The sequence below is a fragment of the Staurois parvus genome, unplaced genomic scaffold (assembly GCF_062004578.1).
Source record: "Staurois parvus isolate SC_StPar_1 unplaced genomic scaffold, SC_StPar_1.0 ptg000005l, whole genome shotgun sequence".
Classification (NCBI taxonomy): Eukaryota; Metazoa; Chordata; class Amphibia; order Anura; family Ranidae; genus Staurois; species Staurois parvus.
The window spans coordinates 4720318-4737867 of NW_028317801.1; the positions used below are offsets into that span (position 1 = coordinate 4720318).

The 17550-nt window shown below is 39.2% G+C and overlaps 1 protein-coding gene across 1 annotated transcript in view; it reads right to left on the reverse strand.

Annotated features, from left to right (window-relative positions):
• Positions 1-529: 529 nt before the first annotated feature.
• SHH (sonic hedgehog signaling molecule) overlaps positions 530-17550 on the reverse strand; it is a 33962-nt gene continuing 16941 nt past the window's right edge. The window contains exon 3 of the mRNA XM_089693345.1: positions 530-2411. Coding sequence (XP_089549471.1) covers positions 1714-2411 — 698 coding nt within the window. The 3' untranslated portion in view covers positions 530-1713. The remainder of the gene's footprint in view (positions 2412-17550) is intronic.

The window sequence follows — 17550 nt, forward strand, 5'->3', positions numbered from 1 at the left end:
TGCGGTCGATGCCGTGCGTCCATCATTAACTCTGCACCATTGCACCTGGACGTGCACAGCTTTCTGAAATTCTCAATGCACATGCGCAAGATTCCAGCCTTTACAGCAAGAAGGGGAGGAAGTGTTATACTTAAAAGATGCGGAAGAGAACAGTAGCATTGGAGCTGGCTGAAGTAGGGAAGCATGTACAGTAAAATAAGCAGCAAAACAGTAAGAAGGAATTGAGGGGGTTTATTTACATGGTGGAATGATATAAAAGGGTCTCGCGTAGTGGACATATTCTGTTTCATTAGTACTGTGCCTAAGTTTACTACCGCTTTAAGCTCTAGTTGTAAAGTTAAAAAAAAAGTTTTTGCTCCTTAGTATATTTTAAGATAATTCAAGTTTAAGTCTTTAAATTTTATTACAAATAAAAATTTGTATTAATTAAAAAAAAGCCTTTACAAAAGTACATGAACCATTCTATTAAATTAATGCATAATGTTCTTTCTGATATAATCTGAATTTTCATTGATTTTTCAACATTAAATACAAGCAAGCTGTGCATAGCACACTTTATTTCTATAAAACTATTAAAGCTATTACAAAGTATTCCAAAAAATACATTTTAGTAAATTTACAGCAGTTATTCAATTTATTAATGCAAATCAACAGTCTTCATCCACTGGAGGTCCTCATCTATGTGCGCTTTGTATTTTGTTTAAAAAATATGACTTTCTAATAAATTCTTTGCAGTTAAAATTACAAGATTCCTACTGTGTCAAAGAGAAAACAAACTGATAAAAAAAACAGGAATTTTGTGTAACAGTCTGTGAGTTAAGTGAATGTGACCAGATGCAAGTTTATACAAATGAAAAAAAATATTAAAACATAAAAAAACAGACATAGAATATGCGATAACGTTACATGAAACTATTTAAATTAAAATAATATATTCTCATATTGTACACTATTTCCAAAAAATAAAAGAAAAGAAATGCAGTTCAGTAAGTATTGATCTCTGAAAAACAAAATTCTAATTTACAATTCTGTGTATAAAAATATAATTTACTGACCCCCACTGAGACAAGTAATTTCTCACAATTATTTAACACTTTCAGTGACAGCCAGGCCAAGTAAAACCCCTTATAGACACCTACAATGGAGGTCTGTCGAGATAGTGAGGGAAAGACAAAAGTAACAAAACAGTACTAAGGGGTAGATTTACTAAAGGTAGTATCTTTTTATTCCAGAGTTCTGACCAGCACCTGTGCTTTCAAAGACCAGATTGCTATTTGTATCTTTCGTTTTACCTGGCAACTCTTTGAAAGGAACATGAGTTTCTTAAGTTGATGCAAAAGTTGCACCCTTGAGTAAATCATCCCTTAGAGTTAAGACAACTCAACACGTAGAAAAATAGAATCTGCTTTGTTAACTTAGAATCAACACAGAGAACTTTCACGAGTTCATGGAAAGTTCGCAAGACAATAAATTATCAAAGAAACTAGTTAAGGCTTCTTGTATGTCCCGTTCATATTTAACATCTAATCGAACAACACACAAATAAATATTCAGCAGAAGAGAACAAAAAGAAAGTAAAGTACAATGTGATGCAAGAATAAAATAATAATACAAAAATAATGACAAAGAAATGTGGGGTGGGGTTCCTTAGTGTCTACTTTGGACTGTCCTACATTAAAAATGAATGTCTTAATGTAATGACTGAGGGATGTTTCAACTGGACCTCACTGACATTCCCAGTGGATGAAGAGAGTCATTATCCAAGATCCAAGTTCCTAATTGGTAAAGGAGTTGTGAGTACCAGTGGATGCCTTCAACATGAAGGTACGTGGAAGATGGGTTGTAGTAGTCTTTGGAGGAAAAGTAGGAGAAAAGTTTAAAGGCAAATCTGAGCGGGGCAAAAGCCATGTGTGCCCAGCTATGTTCTTCAATGACTGCATAACAAGAGGCCAGGACCCCATTGATGACCACTGTTCCATGAGAGGTCACAGGAGCATAAGCTCCAATGTCTTCTTCTAAATAGACCTTTTCCACTCTCACTACCTTCAGATCCATCATCGTATGATCAGCTAGGAACACCTGATCTCCTGGTCTTATGTTGCTGGCAAAAATAGACTTGAAAGACCTAGTGCCATTAGCTGAGCTTTGTGACACGAAGATAAGATGGGCAGCTGTCAGTCGGATGCTCTGCTTGGGTTCAGTGGTCTCAATCACATAGAAGACCTTCTTCACACTCTCCTGCTTGTCCAAGAAGGTGAGGAAGTCACTATAGACCAACTTGCCCTCCTCATTTGCTGCTAGCACCCGATCCCCTAGCCTTAGGTCCTTCAATGCCTTGGTACCACCACCTTCCAAAGACACACTAGCATTGGCAGGAAAGCAACCACCAGATTTTGCAGCCACCGAGTTTTCTAAAAAAAAAAAAAAAAATTAATAATAATGCTAAATATTGTAATAAATGTCACATATTATCTATTATCACATATACTAACAATAGCAAAACACATTTAAAGACACTGGGTGCTTTTGTTGTGATAAGTTCCACCACTCCATGATTTGCTAATACTGTCTTTGGATGTACATGCTTTATATTAACGTGTACTGATTTGTCCAATGAGAAATCTGCTTGAGAACTACAAAGCCAAGCTTGTCAAGGCTCAGTTAATAATGGCTTTGGCTAAGTATTGTTACTCTTCTAAAGCAAAGATAAACAGGTGGTTTCAGAAAAACTGAGTTCACTCTTGCCTTTACTGAAAATGCATCATTAGCCTCTGACTCCAATACATCTTAGTGAATGCTTGTGAAGAAGAAAATAGTGATGAGCAAAACTGAGGATTTTTATTTCAGACATTCATTAAAATGCATTAGTCAATTAGTGGCTAATTTTTAGAAAATTCGGGCAAAAGCTAGTGTACAATAAACTCACCTTTACCAGAATCACATTGTTCATCCTTCATTTTTCAGTGCAGTTTCTGGGTAGCATTATTTCTGCATAGCAGCTCCATGTTAAACCTGCCTATATGGCAATTATAAGTCAACAAGTTCCAACATTCACTCTTTGACTGAGACATGGGTGTGATTTACCCAGGAGCTAGATTTTAGGAAAATGTTGAGGTTGATTTACTAAAGGCAAATAGGCTGTTCGCTTGCAAAGTGAACAACCTATTTGCCTTTATTAAATCAACTCTTTGGCTTTACATTTTTCCCTACAAACAGCTAAGCAAACACAGGGGGCAAATAGTAGAGTATCCTGTAGGAATGTTTGAGGCAACTTGGAATCATGGGGCAGAGTACAGAAATGAATGTTAGTAAATCAGTCACATAATGAGAACTGATGGTCTATAATGGGTGGTGAGTTGGGTATGTCTTGCTCAGGATTCTAAAATGCCCAGGACTATTATTTCTGTGAACAAATTCAAGTAAGAATTAAAATAAAATAACATAAATCTCAAGTCCTTTATACCTGTCTACCATCTTTGATAAGAAGCAATGTCTTGTGGTATGTGTCTTCTAGACCTTTAGTTGGTTTTGCATCCTTTTTCCTTTTTTTTTGTCAAATCCTGTTGATGTCAGTTTTTTAACAAAAAGAAGGTTGGTTATGATTAAGCATGAGATTGTGTGAAACGCGTTAACAGGTCCTGTATTCATGTCCTGGTGTTTTGTGTGTCCTATGGATCAATAAATATACACTATATTAATTTATCCTCCGGTGTGCAGCTGACCCTTCTTCCCGTTGCATCGTGTGTGGTGACAAGCCAGAGCCTGCACCTGTTGTGGATTGATCTGGATTGTTTGCCTGAGTGGTATACCTTTGTTCTTTGGATGTCAGTTTTTTTCATTAGACTTACTAAGTGAACATTTTCACCAAGCTATAGGCTGGTTGTCTTTCTCCAGGGCCTGGCTGACACACCTGGAAGATTTGTTGGCCTGAGCAGGTACCGCGTAACTCTATTGCCGACCGGGCCGCATTGGTGATGCATGGCCTGATAATCATTTCATGGACCTCCTTCAGACTGCTTACCTATGCTGTGTGGAACTACTGGAACCAATAGGCTCCTGATTTCACTGAGATATCTATGCTGTTGTTATTCCCCCTTTTATTATATTTCTTATTGGGTTAACTGCCTTTTAACTCTATTCCTTGTAATCTCTGCTGATATGTGCCATTTTTGGGCATGGTTTTGATGCACATTGTGAATTTTGGGTACTAAGATTGTTGTGTCATTATAACTGCTGTATTAACCATCACACGTGCCCTTGGATGTCTGCATGTTTCTCTTTCCTGTTTTCTGTATTTGTAAAACTCAATAAAAAGATTACATAAAAAAGAAGCAATTGTTTAACACATGCAGTGGGTATTTTTATTGTGTTACAACTTTAAAGCGGAAATCAAGGCAAATGTTTTTTAGTCCTTGCAGTGGGGCTGTGCCTGCACTGCATAGGTCATATGCTTGTTTTTGTCTAGGGGTCATAAGAGTAAAGTTTTACTGAATCCGGCCGATCCTCATAGAGCAAGACTGGTCCCTGTCATTTCTTCCCAACCTGCACGCTGGCGGTCTTGTGAATCGACTGTTCCTGACGTCATAATGACCACAGACCAGCTCCGAGTGTGAGGACGGTAAGAACAGTCCACCACTGGAGGATCAGAGGACAGGGTAAGTATACCTTTTCCACCATACCTCCAAACAAAACTAGCAGTTTTCCCATGCAGTGCAGGCACAACCCAACTGCATGGGAAAAGAACATGGAGTTCTGCTTTAACTGCTTTATTTTGGGTCATGCTAGATAGTTCAACATAATCCAAATTATTTGTGTTTACATATAAGTGTTATTAGCATTATGGATTCAATCATACATGGTAAAAAAAGAAGAAGGTGAACAAGAGGAAAAAGATTAAGTTGCTGTCCATAGCAATCAATTTAATTCCAGCTGTCATTTGCCAATAAATATTTAAAAAAAAACAAAAGAAGTAACCTAGTTGGATGCTGAGGCAACACCACTATGACTTTTGTCCCCATGCATGGTAGGTCCTTCTTGACCTCACATTATTTAGTGCTGATCACTGATGACTTGTGAAGAGGAAGGGTTCCCTGCCGGACTCCTTTTCTTTTCCTCTTTATGCTTAAGTGTTACAATGATTTCTTAAACCAACACTTCAAGCTTTTGCTTCGTTACTGTAACGCTAATGGTTCTCTCGGGAAGAACTAACAGGGTGAAAATTAGTTTTTATTGATCTGCTAACGTCTTTATCACTTTCAGTGAACAAATTAAACAAACTGCAAAAAGATGGGAGAAATGCTGCAGCAGGAACCGACAACAAACTAGCTATGCATTTTTTTTTCTAGTGTCTGTGCTACTGGTCTGTCCCATGGAGCTGGTCCCCAGAGACAGAACAGCTTTGTTTGCATATTTTGGGGGCTGTTGAATAGATTCCAGTCTGTACAGCCACTCTACAAACACACTAGTGGATTGCCTGAGGTGTGAAGATTGAGTAGCCTCTTGTTTGGGTTCCCTAATTAAAATCCAATTGTCATTCTGATTCCTGGTAGAAAATGGAGGCACTCTTGGAAAAAAAAAGGATGCTTCATTTTTTCTTCCCAGCTCCCCTATTTACTCAGGTGCAGAAACTCTCTCTGCCAATTCACACACATACACTCCAAAATCCAAGAGGCACTATTTGCACAGGGCAGACACTTTCCAAGGCACTCAAACGCCTTTGAATTTTAAATGTAATGGTTTTTCTGCTGTGAAGACCACCCTGCCCTGGCAGTGATAATAATTCTGATCTCTGGGGCCCATTGTCCACTGTCATACGTTCAGTAAACAAGATATCTTAAAGAATCTTCCTGCTTGGAACTATGGACTTTAATCTCCTCATCGTATTCTTCAGCATGAAGGAGAGACAGGACAATGGCAGGCTAGTTTTAAGCTGCAGGAATCCAATATTTGCTCTTGAATTGTGGATGGTGCAGTCACACGACCTTACATGGCACAGCAAACCATCAAGAGTAATTCTAACGATACCCACAGACCTAAGATGCTAGCACTCAGATGCTGGCAACCTAATTGTTCATCACTGGAGATGGGCATTTCAAGTATTGAGCAATTCTGACTACTAACGACATTATTTTTCGGGAAAAATGTTTTTGATTTGTGTTTTGTCTGATCTGCAGTGAATTGCAAAATTCACAAATCTCAATTTCACAAAGTAGCTAAGTCTGTATGATCACAAATCAGATTTGCTCATCTCTATCCACAATACATGGGTAGCAATTATTACATGGTACAAGCCTATCTCTATGTATAGGCAACATTTTAGAGAAGTTATGATTTACTAAAATTGGAGAGTGCAAAATCTAGTGTAGCTGTGCATGGTAGCCAATCAGCTGCTAACTTCAGCTTGTTCAATTAAGTTTTGATGAACAAACCTGGAATCAGATTTTTCACATGTATGCAGGTATACTTATGCTTATTGATGTATATTAGTGTTTCTTAAAACATTGTCCCTGCAAAATAGTATTTACAGTGGACCTGAATTAAGTGAATATGTGCTTTTTTTAAATAGAAATTCTACAAATGTTAAATGTTCTTAAGCAATACTCTGAAAGATGTACCCTTTTGTCTTGATATACTTCTAAAAAATAGCAGTCAATCTCCTATTGTGTGACTTTGTGCTACCCACTGTTATCCTTGCTGGAGAGAAATCTGTACCAAGAAGGTACAGACAGAGTGAATTTCTTGTGGTTGCAGGAAAGAAATTCACTTAATACCCCCATCAACACAGAAAGTGTTGACAGGGGAATCCCTCCTGCAGAGCTATTGTGTTCTCCTGGCGGGAAGGGGGGGTGAAAGTCGTCCCCACCAGGAGAACACAGTGATTATTGCTAGTGGCTATAAAAACCACTAGCAACAATTGCATGTAAAATTTGGCAGGCTGGTTGTACCCAAATCAATTTATCGATCAAATTGGGAACATTCAGCCTGCCCATGCATGGTTCGAATCTCACCTGCTTTTTGCTGAACCAGCCAAGATTCGAACCTTCTATGGCAGGCTTTACAGCAAATATTTCCCTGCTTCTGCTTCATCCATTCTGTGTATATTTGATTTCTGAACCTCTTCTGCTAAAACTTGGATATTCCTCCATCAGCCACCAGTAAATAAGTCAGTATCTTGATATGAGAAAGTAAAGCCCTGCCAAGATAGCCACCTCCTCACTGAGACATGGTATGGAACCAGGGGCGGACTGACAACTCATGGGGCCCCCAGGCAATAGGGGATCATGGGGCCCCTGTGTCCTTGTCCAATCTCAAAAAAGTCTATGAAAAAGGTACCAGGGGCATCTCATGGGGCCCCCTATTGACCCTGGGCCCTCGGGCAGTGCCCGAGTTTCCAAATGGTCAGTCCGGCCCTGTATGGAACATAACATAGCAAGACAGTAATGGTGAAATGATCTTTCACCATGCACCTGCACCAAGACCAAAACCCTTGGCTAGTCTTTTCTTGGGGGTGCTCAGCTTCCTCAGTTCAAGTCCTCTTTATTCATAAAAGTGCATGGAAGCAGAAATCTTCCATGATTACAAATGCAGACTTTTGATAAATACTATAAAAACTCAAAATTTCATCTGTAAACTCATAACACTGTGATTGATCCACCACCAAATGAATTAGATGGACTCACCAGAGCTAAATGCTGATCAGATCATAGATCAGCACCAGCACTTTTTCGGTACAAAAATAATAAATGAACATTTTTTCAGGTAAAAAAAAGTGCATTTATTATTTTTGTCTACAGGAGCCAGGAAAGCATTGCACAAGCAATCAGTAGATCGTTGATGCCATGAAGGTCTCCTGCACCTGTCAGACTATCTGCTTGCCGTACGGGATGTATGAGTAAGCAGATATTCTGACAGGAAGCTTCAATGAACTACCAGGGTGCTTCACCGCTAAGTCTGCCGGGACTTGTAGGCACTCATTCACAGAATGAGTGACGTGGCCATGTGGGCGGAGGATCTCTGACAGATAATACGGGGAAACTTCTCCCCATACTATCTGTGAGAGGGTGGGGGCGGCTATGGGAATATGTTACATGTTCTACCGTAAAAATGGATGGAACATGTAATATGTTCCAAAGGTGAACTTATCCTTTAAATCATAAGGAATGCTGGCAGTACTAAGAGATCTTTAGCTTGGCTGAGGATCTCAGAGCAGCATATTTTTATGTATTCCAAGCAAAAGACATATTGTGATCTGGTTATGCTGACAGCAACCCTGTTGACTTATGTGAAGTGTGAATGACAGGTCCACTTTAAATGCAATGAATAGTCCACAGACCTTAACAAACAATCTGCCAAAAAGTAATTTGTCAAGGTTACATCTTTTGTACTTTTGATTGGAAGTATTTAACGTGAACATGCCAGGCCTCCTTCTGAAAATGCTATTTGCCTGGCTATTTCTTCAATACTTTTATAGTTAATGCCTGGAACAAGCATGTAAGGGGTGAAGTCAGGGAAAAGACAGATCTCCTGATCTGTACACTTGTTACTGGACTGTACAGAAAATATTGGGAGGCACACTGAAGACGTTTAACACCAACCAATGTTTATTGCAATGACAGTACACCCCTCACGCCCACTGAAAGCCACGCCCCTGACATGTTTTACCCCCCAGCAGGGTTTAATCATGGGGAATCACCATGATTAAGCCCTGTTGCAGGTGAAACATGTTGAGAGCATGACTCTGGCTGGGAGTGAGCAATGTGCTGTCATTGTAATAAGCCTTGTTTGGAGTTAAATGGCTTTGGTGTGCAGCCCGTTATGTGGATGGTGAACTACAGTGCAGAGAAAGCAGACTCCAGGGCCTTGGTACCTGACTGATTGCAGGGAATCAAGGTGGACACAGGCTGGCCAGGGAGCAGTGAATGGGGTTGGGTTTGTCTATCAGAAAATACTGGGTTATCTTAAAGCCCAATCAAAACTTTGCCAGAAATTACACATAAGTATAGTAAGACAAAAGCTTGCATTAGCAAATCTTACTGTCCATGGACCTTTCTCTCCTTTCTAAAGCTGTCCAAAAAATGTTAGGAATAGGCAGCAGGCTGTATGGAAGGACCCCTGGTCTCAGTGATCAGTGGTGTCTGTACAGCGATCATCACTACTTTCTACCACTGCCTTGTCAGTACTACTTGCAATTAGCAACATGAAATTTCTGGCAAAGCTTCAACTGGGCTTTAATGGCCAGGCAACTGTTATTTTGAAAAGGAAAGTTCATAAATGTCAAACTACATAATTTTTCTAGCTTTCCTTTATTTAGCAGCTGTCATTAAATAAATTGGATTGAATGACAATATTATTTGTCTATGTGTTCCCTAAAGGAACCTATACGTATAAAATAGTGGCTAACAGATAAAACTACAGTGTGGTGGTTCTGTAAATGATCATGTCATAAAAATATGCAACTGCACAGTCTGAGTGTGTGTTAGACATGTGCAGGCACCCTGCTGTCTCCAGCCTTATCTTGGTGGAACAATAGAGATCATCTAGGAAAATCAATTCCTGATTATCACTCCTTTTCCTGAAATCAGTTGGTCAGAGGCCCCAGCAAAAGATCATGGATGTCCTATACACACACACAATCAATCCTTGAAGGGTCAATCCATTCAAAACCCATATTTTTTTTTAGGTAGATCCATGATGTTAAGGGTGTTTGTTGGCTATACCACTATAACATAAAGAAATGATTGTGGAGATTTTAAACACAGCTACTGACTTCTTCAATCACTCACATATTCCAGTGATGAGATTTTAGGGAGAATGCAAAAGGATATGTGGGAACAGAGATAGGCAGGCACTACATATAGCATTTCAAGGTCAGTAGGACCAGAGCCAGGAACTTTGACTTGGAGATTTAGTCCTCAAGACTATACTGTATATAAGAAGCCTCAGGTTCACCTATTCTATCAGGCTCCATCTATCTGAATTATTTGGGTGGACTGACCATCAAGAACACATGACATCATAGCTTATTGAAGATTTTGTACTCTCTCTACACAGCCTTTTGGAACTTTGATTCTTCATCAGAAGTGGAACTACAAAGTGCAACCTATTCTACTAGCTACTGGCTGTCAGTACAAGCTGAGACTTGTTATGTCTCAGTATGTGGAGAACCACACATTACAAAAACAGATGATACAATACTTATATATTAGGGTTGATTTAAAGAAAGCGTGAATTTTTCACTACTGTATTTATCCAATTATGTGCAAAGGACATACATTTAGTTAAAATCTGATGATTAAATATTCAAGGTAAACTCAGGTTCCCTTGATTAGGTAAACAAATGTACTTTTTTTTTTAGTAAATCACCCCCAAAGGCTTATTTGTTGTTTCACCAGATATATTCTGATGCATTATTTTTGCACTTGAAGGTGCTAAAATGTTTTCTTTCTTTGAAGGAACAATTAAATTTTTTGCTGCTTTTCGTAAAGACAACACATTCAGCTCAAATGTCGTTCTAGGACATGGATGCTGATGACAGATTGCTATTTTGTCTGCTTGCTCAATGCTTTAGTAAAGATCATCCATGGTATTGGAAGTAACAGGAGCTGTTGCTGATTAGTGACAGAATGTGGCGTCCTAAGTGCATGGAAAGGAATTCTGGTCCCACTAGCTGTGTATGGTAAGGAACTGTTGCAACATATGTCTTTGTTACAAATAGTGTATGAAAATCAGCAGAATTTCTTGTATTTCAGCTAGGAAACATCATACAGAGACAAATGAATAAACACTCTGGATGACAGTTTTTATGATTGTTAAATAACATTTTGTTTTAATTATATTATTGAATGTAGCAGTGCAAACTATAGCTAGCAATACCAGAAAAATACTGTATCATGTATGCAATTGCTATTTTGCAGACAAAATGTAAAGATTCAATTAAAATTTCTTTATGGTAATTTTGATGTACCAAAAAGAAGGGTTGTTTTATCCTATTAGCCATATATAATATGATTTCTTATTTATAGTTTATCAGTCTAGTAAGTTCTGTATGGTAGGAAAAAATATACCTATAATCTTGGGAGCAGGGCCGGACTGACAACTCAAGGGGCCCCCGGGCAATAGGGGATCATGGGGCCCCTGTGTCCTTGCCCAAACTCAAAAAAGCCTATGAAAAAAGGTACCAGGGGCATCTCATGGGGCCCCCTACTGACCCCGGGCCCTCGGGCAGTGCCCGAGTTTCCAAATGGTCAGTCTGCCCCTGCTTGGGAGTGTTGACCACTAAAGGTGATAAAGTACACAAAACATTACGACCACTGGAAGGAAAAGTAAGTGAATAGCATAGGATATCTCATTCCAGTGGCACCAGAAAGTGGGTGGGATAGACTGAGCAGCAAGTGAACATGTTGTCCCTGATGTTGATGTGTTGAAAGCAGAATAAATGGGAAAACGTAAGGATTTGAGTGACTTTGACTAGAGAGTCAGAGCAATTCCAAAACTGGAGTTCTTGTTGGATGTCCCTGGTCTGCAGAGGTCAGGACCCTTCCAAAAGTGGTCCAATGAAGGAAAACCACAGAACTGGATACAGAGACATGCGCAGCCAAGACTCACTGGTACATGTGGAGAGCGGAGGCTGACTGGTGTAGTCCAAACCAATAGAAGATCTACCGTAGCTCACACTGCTGAAAAAGTTAATGCTAGTTCTGATAGAAAGGTGTCAGAGCACACAGTGCATCACAGTTTGTTGCGTATGGGGATACGTAGCGGCAGACCGGTCAAGGTGCCCATGCTGACCCGTGTCCACAACCGTAAGTGCCTACAATGGGCACATGAGCATCAGAACTGTACCACAGAGCAATGGAAGAAGATGGCCTGCCTTGATGAATCATGCTTTCTTTTGCATCATGTGGATGGCCAGGTGCGTGTGCATCGCTTACCTGAGTAAGAGGTGGCACCAGGCTGCAGTATGGGAAGAAGAAAAGCTGGCAGAGGCAGTGTAATGCTTTGTTCAGTGGAGTCCATGCTTTGACGGGTCAGAGCTGTTTGGATGGCAACAGGGGGGACCTACTCAATTTTAGGTGGATGGTTGTAATGTTATGACTGATTGGTGTATATGCCCACAGTTGGAAAATACATTTCCAAAAAGCATTCTGTAGTACAAAAATGGATAATCACACTACACAAACATGCTTGTTTATCAGAAGACACCCACATGGCAGTCTTATCTTTTAAGGAAGTCCATCCTGTAAGTACATTTCTCTCCTACCAATAAGTGTACTTGCACAGGGCTCATATGACCGCATGCATGTGATCATTCCCTGATCTCACTAATGGTAGATGAATTCTGATTGGATGCATTTTAGTTGAAATAAACTCTTGCAGTTGATATGGTAACTTGAATTGCCTAACATTTACTGAGTAGGTAAAAATTAACCAGTGTCTTGTGTTTAGGATATAGTTTCATGTCTGGTGCATTTCCCAAAGGCATTTAGAAGAGAGTATCCAAGGAAGCTTACAGAAATAAAAACAAAAAAAAAGTCAGCAACAAAGAGCTGATATACTAATAGACTGGATCTTTGTTCAGCCTATGCATACGTGGGTAGTCTACGCAATGGGGTTGGCTATAGACGTACATACATATCATACCATACACCATATAGTGAAATATTGCAATATATATGTAGAACCTGAGCTCCTTTTTATGATTTCAGAGTACACAATAAGTATTGTATTATGGGGGTACACACTAGGAGATACTAGAAGCTGGAATGTTCATAAGCTATCTGCTGAGTATTAGAAAAAGATATTCAACTGCAGGAATTGTTTCTTCTAGAACGGGGTGATCGTCCACAGAATTGGCAAAAAAGCCCCAGCCTGCCCTGTACTCACCATGCATTGGCACATTTCAACTTTAACTTTGTAGACACTGCAGACTCATTTCCAGCACTTGTGTAAAAACATTGGCGCTGTTCAGCATGGCGAATCAGAATATTTCAGTTGAACAAGGACTGAAGTGGGAGGTTTCAGTCCATGTTAATATAGAAGTCAAAAACAAAGCTCATGGACTTTAAAGGCACATAAACTCGGTACATGGAATCTAAAAGCAAATATTACTTTATTAACATGTCACATCTAAAATATGTCAAATGTGTATTAAAATTGCATTGCACAATAAACACAGCATGTTCCCCCCCATCAACCACAACAAAGCTGTTCCAGTGGAAGTAGGTAGGAATGGTAGATACACTTTACTTCCTTCAGAGGATGGGGAATGTCCAATCTGTGTGAGGAATGCCCAACATGTTTCGTGACAGAAAGTCGCTTCCTCAGGGGCTAGCAACGCACCTAAAAATGAACCGCCTTAAACAGGCACCTACATAGATAAACAGTATGTGTTGTAAGATCCTGTATCTTACAACACACATTGTTTATCTATATAAGTGCCTGTTTAAGGTGGTATATTGTATGTACCTTTTTTTGCTTATTTTACAAGGATCATTGTACAAGTTTGTTCATTTTTAGATGCGTTGCTAGCCCCTAAGGAAGTGACTCCTGTCACAAAACATGTTGGGCGTTTCTCACATGCTGTGTTTATTGTGCAATGCAATTTTAATGCACAATTGACATATTTTAGATGTGACATGTTAATAAAGTAATATTTGCTTTTATCTTCTGTGTACTGAGTTTATGTGCCTGAGTCCATGAGCTTTGTTTTTGACTTATATATCTATAATTGGGATGTGGCACTGTGATAATTCCTAGGAATGACCTACCACCCGATGGTCGCCCAACCTTTTTGTCCAATTTCAGTCCATGTTAAGTTTGCAATGTGAAATCTAGGAGGATAAAAAGAAACATTGCTATATGTGTAAGTGTAACTTCGGTCAACTTTTTTTTATACTTTAGGACACAGTTTTTAAGGGTTGCAGCTTCTCTAACGATTTTTTAACTTCCTACGTCTCTAGGTAAGTTTCCCTTGAAATCCTGTTCTAGGGTCCACAGTAAAATAGACAGGAAATGAAGAGAAATCAACCCAATGGAGACACATCTATCTATTTTATTGCATTTATATGCAATAAAAACCTGGCAGGGGTTCTTTCCCTTTCACATTCTACTATAGTGCCCTTTATAAGTCTCGTAGGGTTTAATAGTATAAAATAACCGGGTAGGATTAGGGAGGGTAGGTTAGTGTACTTTAAATTAAATTTTACTTGTCATTTGATTGATTTAATTGATCCTCATTGGTTTCTAAGACAGGCCATACATGATTCAAATTTCTTTCCTTCAAACCATAGTGGAAGGAAATTGTTCAGAAAGATTCCCCCACCAACATGCAACAGACTGCAACAGAAGACTGACTGTGTTGATGGGGGATCTCTCCTGCAGCGCTATTGTTTTCTGCCAGCGGAAGGCCTTCGAAGCTGGCAGAACACAATGATCACTGCCGACAGCTATAGCTGCCAGCAGTGATCCTATGCAAAAGATCCGACAGGCTGATTGTACTGAAGTCAATCAATGGTTCAACTTCAGTACAATCACCCTAGCCATAGATCTCGGCTGGTCCCATTCAATCCATCTTTGGCCAGCTTAAACCTCACTAAACCAAGAAAGAAGTTTAGTGAATGCTATGCACATCTGCAAGTCTGACACTACCCTGGATGTGCCCTATGCTTGTGCCCATCCCAGGTGAGATCGAGTATGGGATTTTTGTATTCCCCTTCCTAAGGAATGGGGTTTCCACAATCTTTTGGCTTTGTCAGAATGAACAATGTGCTAAAAGCTGTTTAACTGGCATTTTTTTGAAAATTTGTTCATTAAAATGACACTGCCATTTTCAGCCAAAAATATGAAGAATCACCACCTGCAAGAGAAGACTCTGAAGACATACCCCTTCGGTGGGCAGCCATTCAAACTCTGTTGTGGTCAAGGCTAAATCCTCCAACAAAGTCTTCAGCTTTCAACACTTCTGGGAGTGTCAAATGTGTGTCCCCTCTGCTGTGCTCAAAAGGATTCTCCCTCTAAAACTAATGTCACTACTGTGTCTTGGGACATAGTGACATAGGGACTGCTAGAGGAACTGCAGTGAGCACATGGATGCACACTCCCAGAAATGTTTAATGCTTCATTAAAGGAAGTTTTAGCACTTGAAGAGAGAGGAATTCAGACTCTCTGTGTGCTGGACAGGTAAGTATTTAGTGGGGTTGATTTACTAAAACTGGAGACTGAAAACTCTGGTGCAGCTCTACATAAATCTCCCCCAATTAAAAAAGTAGAAAAAAATGTGAGAGTACACGAATAACTATCAAATATATGTGAAAAAAAGAAACACAAATACAAAGAACACTAAATAAAATATATCAAATAAATTTACCGTATTACACCCTCCAAAATATAAACAACCAAACCCTCTATATTTGTTAAATTTTGTCTAGTAAAAGTGAAATTGTGAACTTCTGCTTTGGCAAGAGTTCGCTGACAGCAATATTGGTAATTTTGCAGTGAAATAATTTTCACTGAAATCATCCTTCTCATCACTATTAGGCAGCACCTAGAGTGTACTTACTGTTACATCTTAATATTAAATGAAGCCTGCATTGAGTAAAGTGCGGGATGCTTTTTGCTGACCTTCTTCTGGAAATACATGCTGTACACCTGGAACTGGTTTCAAAGCTTTACAATGAACCTTCACCCATCAGATCAATTTTTTCTTAGCTTCTCTCTACATTTTACACAATAACATAACATTTTTTTAATATATATTTTTTATGGTGTGGCCCACCACTTCCTGAATCCTCATCTAGGCAAGGATGACGAAGGGCTACCCCCTACTTCACACATCCCAGGAGGCAGTGTTTCAGTGAAGAGAACATGAGGCATGAGACCAAGGCCTGTGTAGAATCTCCCCCATGCCTACATGGACATGCTGGAGTTCTCAGCCAGGTTAAAAATATTTGGAGACCTGCGGTATGTCAGTGCATATGCAGAATCTTGGGCGTACCCAAGCCAGGAAGTTTCCATTAAAATGATTGAACCAAATCAAGTATGCAAAGGGGGAGCCATAGTAAAGTCAAACACCTTATCTGCATACCTGTTTTAGGTTAGTATCTTAAAAGCACTCATTTCCATGGATAAGAATGGCAGCCAAGCAACCAATGTTTTCAGAATGAAAGATCCGTAATGACAGTCTACAAATTTCAGGAGCAGATTTCTTTAAAATGGATACTGACAGACTTAGTGGGTCCCAGGGTGCTTTGTTTTGCTTTACTCTGGACAAAAACTGCTAGCGTTATGAAAGGTTGAATTTTATGGATTTGTTTTTCTTCAAGCTGTTGACTAAGTAATTATACTGTATATAACTTAGTTTAATGGCGTTGCCTCATGCCCAAGCATTTATTTTATAGATGACATATTCTCTTAAAAATGAACTGTGCTTTGCCAATGAAGGGCAAAACAACAGGATCATTTTGTTGTCCTACCCAGTAATACATACTCACACTTCCTTGACTACCCTACTGTTCCGGTCAGTAGCTCTAGTCTGAGTTACACTGGGCTAAGGACTCCCCTATAACAGTGCCAATCACCAAGCAATAGAACTGATACATGGGAAGAAGAGGAGTGAATCACTTGATCCTCCACATTTGAAACTTCTAAGGATACTCTCTGTGGCTGAGCAGAGCAGGTGAGTATATGTTGGTTGGAAGTGGCACTACTAAAGAGGGCACCTGTTGTTTGCCCTTTATGGCCAAAGCAAAGATTTGCAGTCAACATGGTTATTCACTGTTTTAATTTTACCTAAATTTATAAAGGACAAGGTGGGAAAGTAGTAACTTATGGCAACCAAATTTAATAATCTTTTATTGTCTTTCTTACTCAAAACCCATGAAAGCTGCAAACTGGTTGTCACTTGGGATTTCTCTTTGTTCTTTTTAAATAATTATTAGGGTTATGGCCTTAAAAGCTTAAGTTTCCTGTTGTCCTCCTAGTACAAGTCCTGGTAACTAGAAGAAAAGGCAAGATCTAGGCTGGAGATCTATACGGGTTCAGTTCTGAAAACAGTTACGAGCAACTTGCATCAAATAGTAAATATACCCAACTTGATGGCCGATGTATTTGTTTGCCAAGGAAGTCTTAAAATTTATTAGTTTTTGGGCATACCAAAAACCACATTACTTTGCAGAATTAATTTTGTTGATAGAATTTAACATAGCTGATGAAATTTTAATTAACTGCTATATGAGTGCTAAATATCCCTACTCAGGGACTACTTTAAATTAAAAACATATTTCTTTTATAGGCTATTGGGGACTTTTAAAGGCTCTGTTATTTATCATGGAAAGCCCCAACGTTTGATCCTTTACTACTATTTCACTGCTAAGCACGACAATCTCTGGAAGACATAAAGTTATACAATGGCCAATAATACTGGATGTTACTCCTTGCTCTACAGAGATGATTTCCCCTTCATAAAATTAGCATTAAACTGCAATATTTAAGTTTAATATGAGTTTTCCATTATATGTTGGGTGTTGCCTAAGTTCAATCATTTTCCTTAGTCAG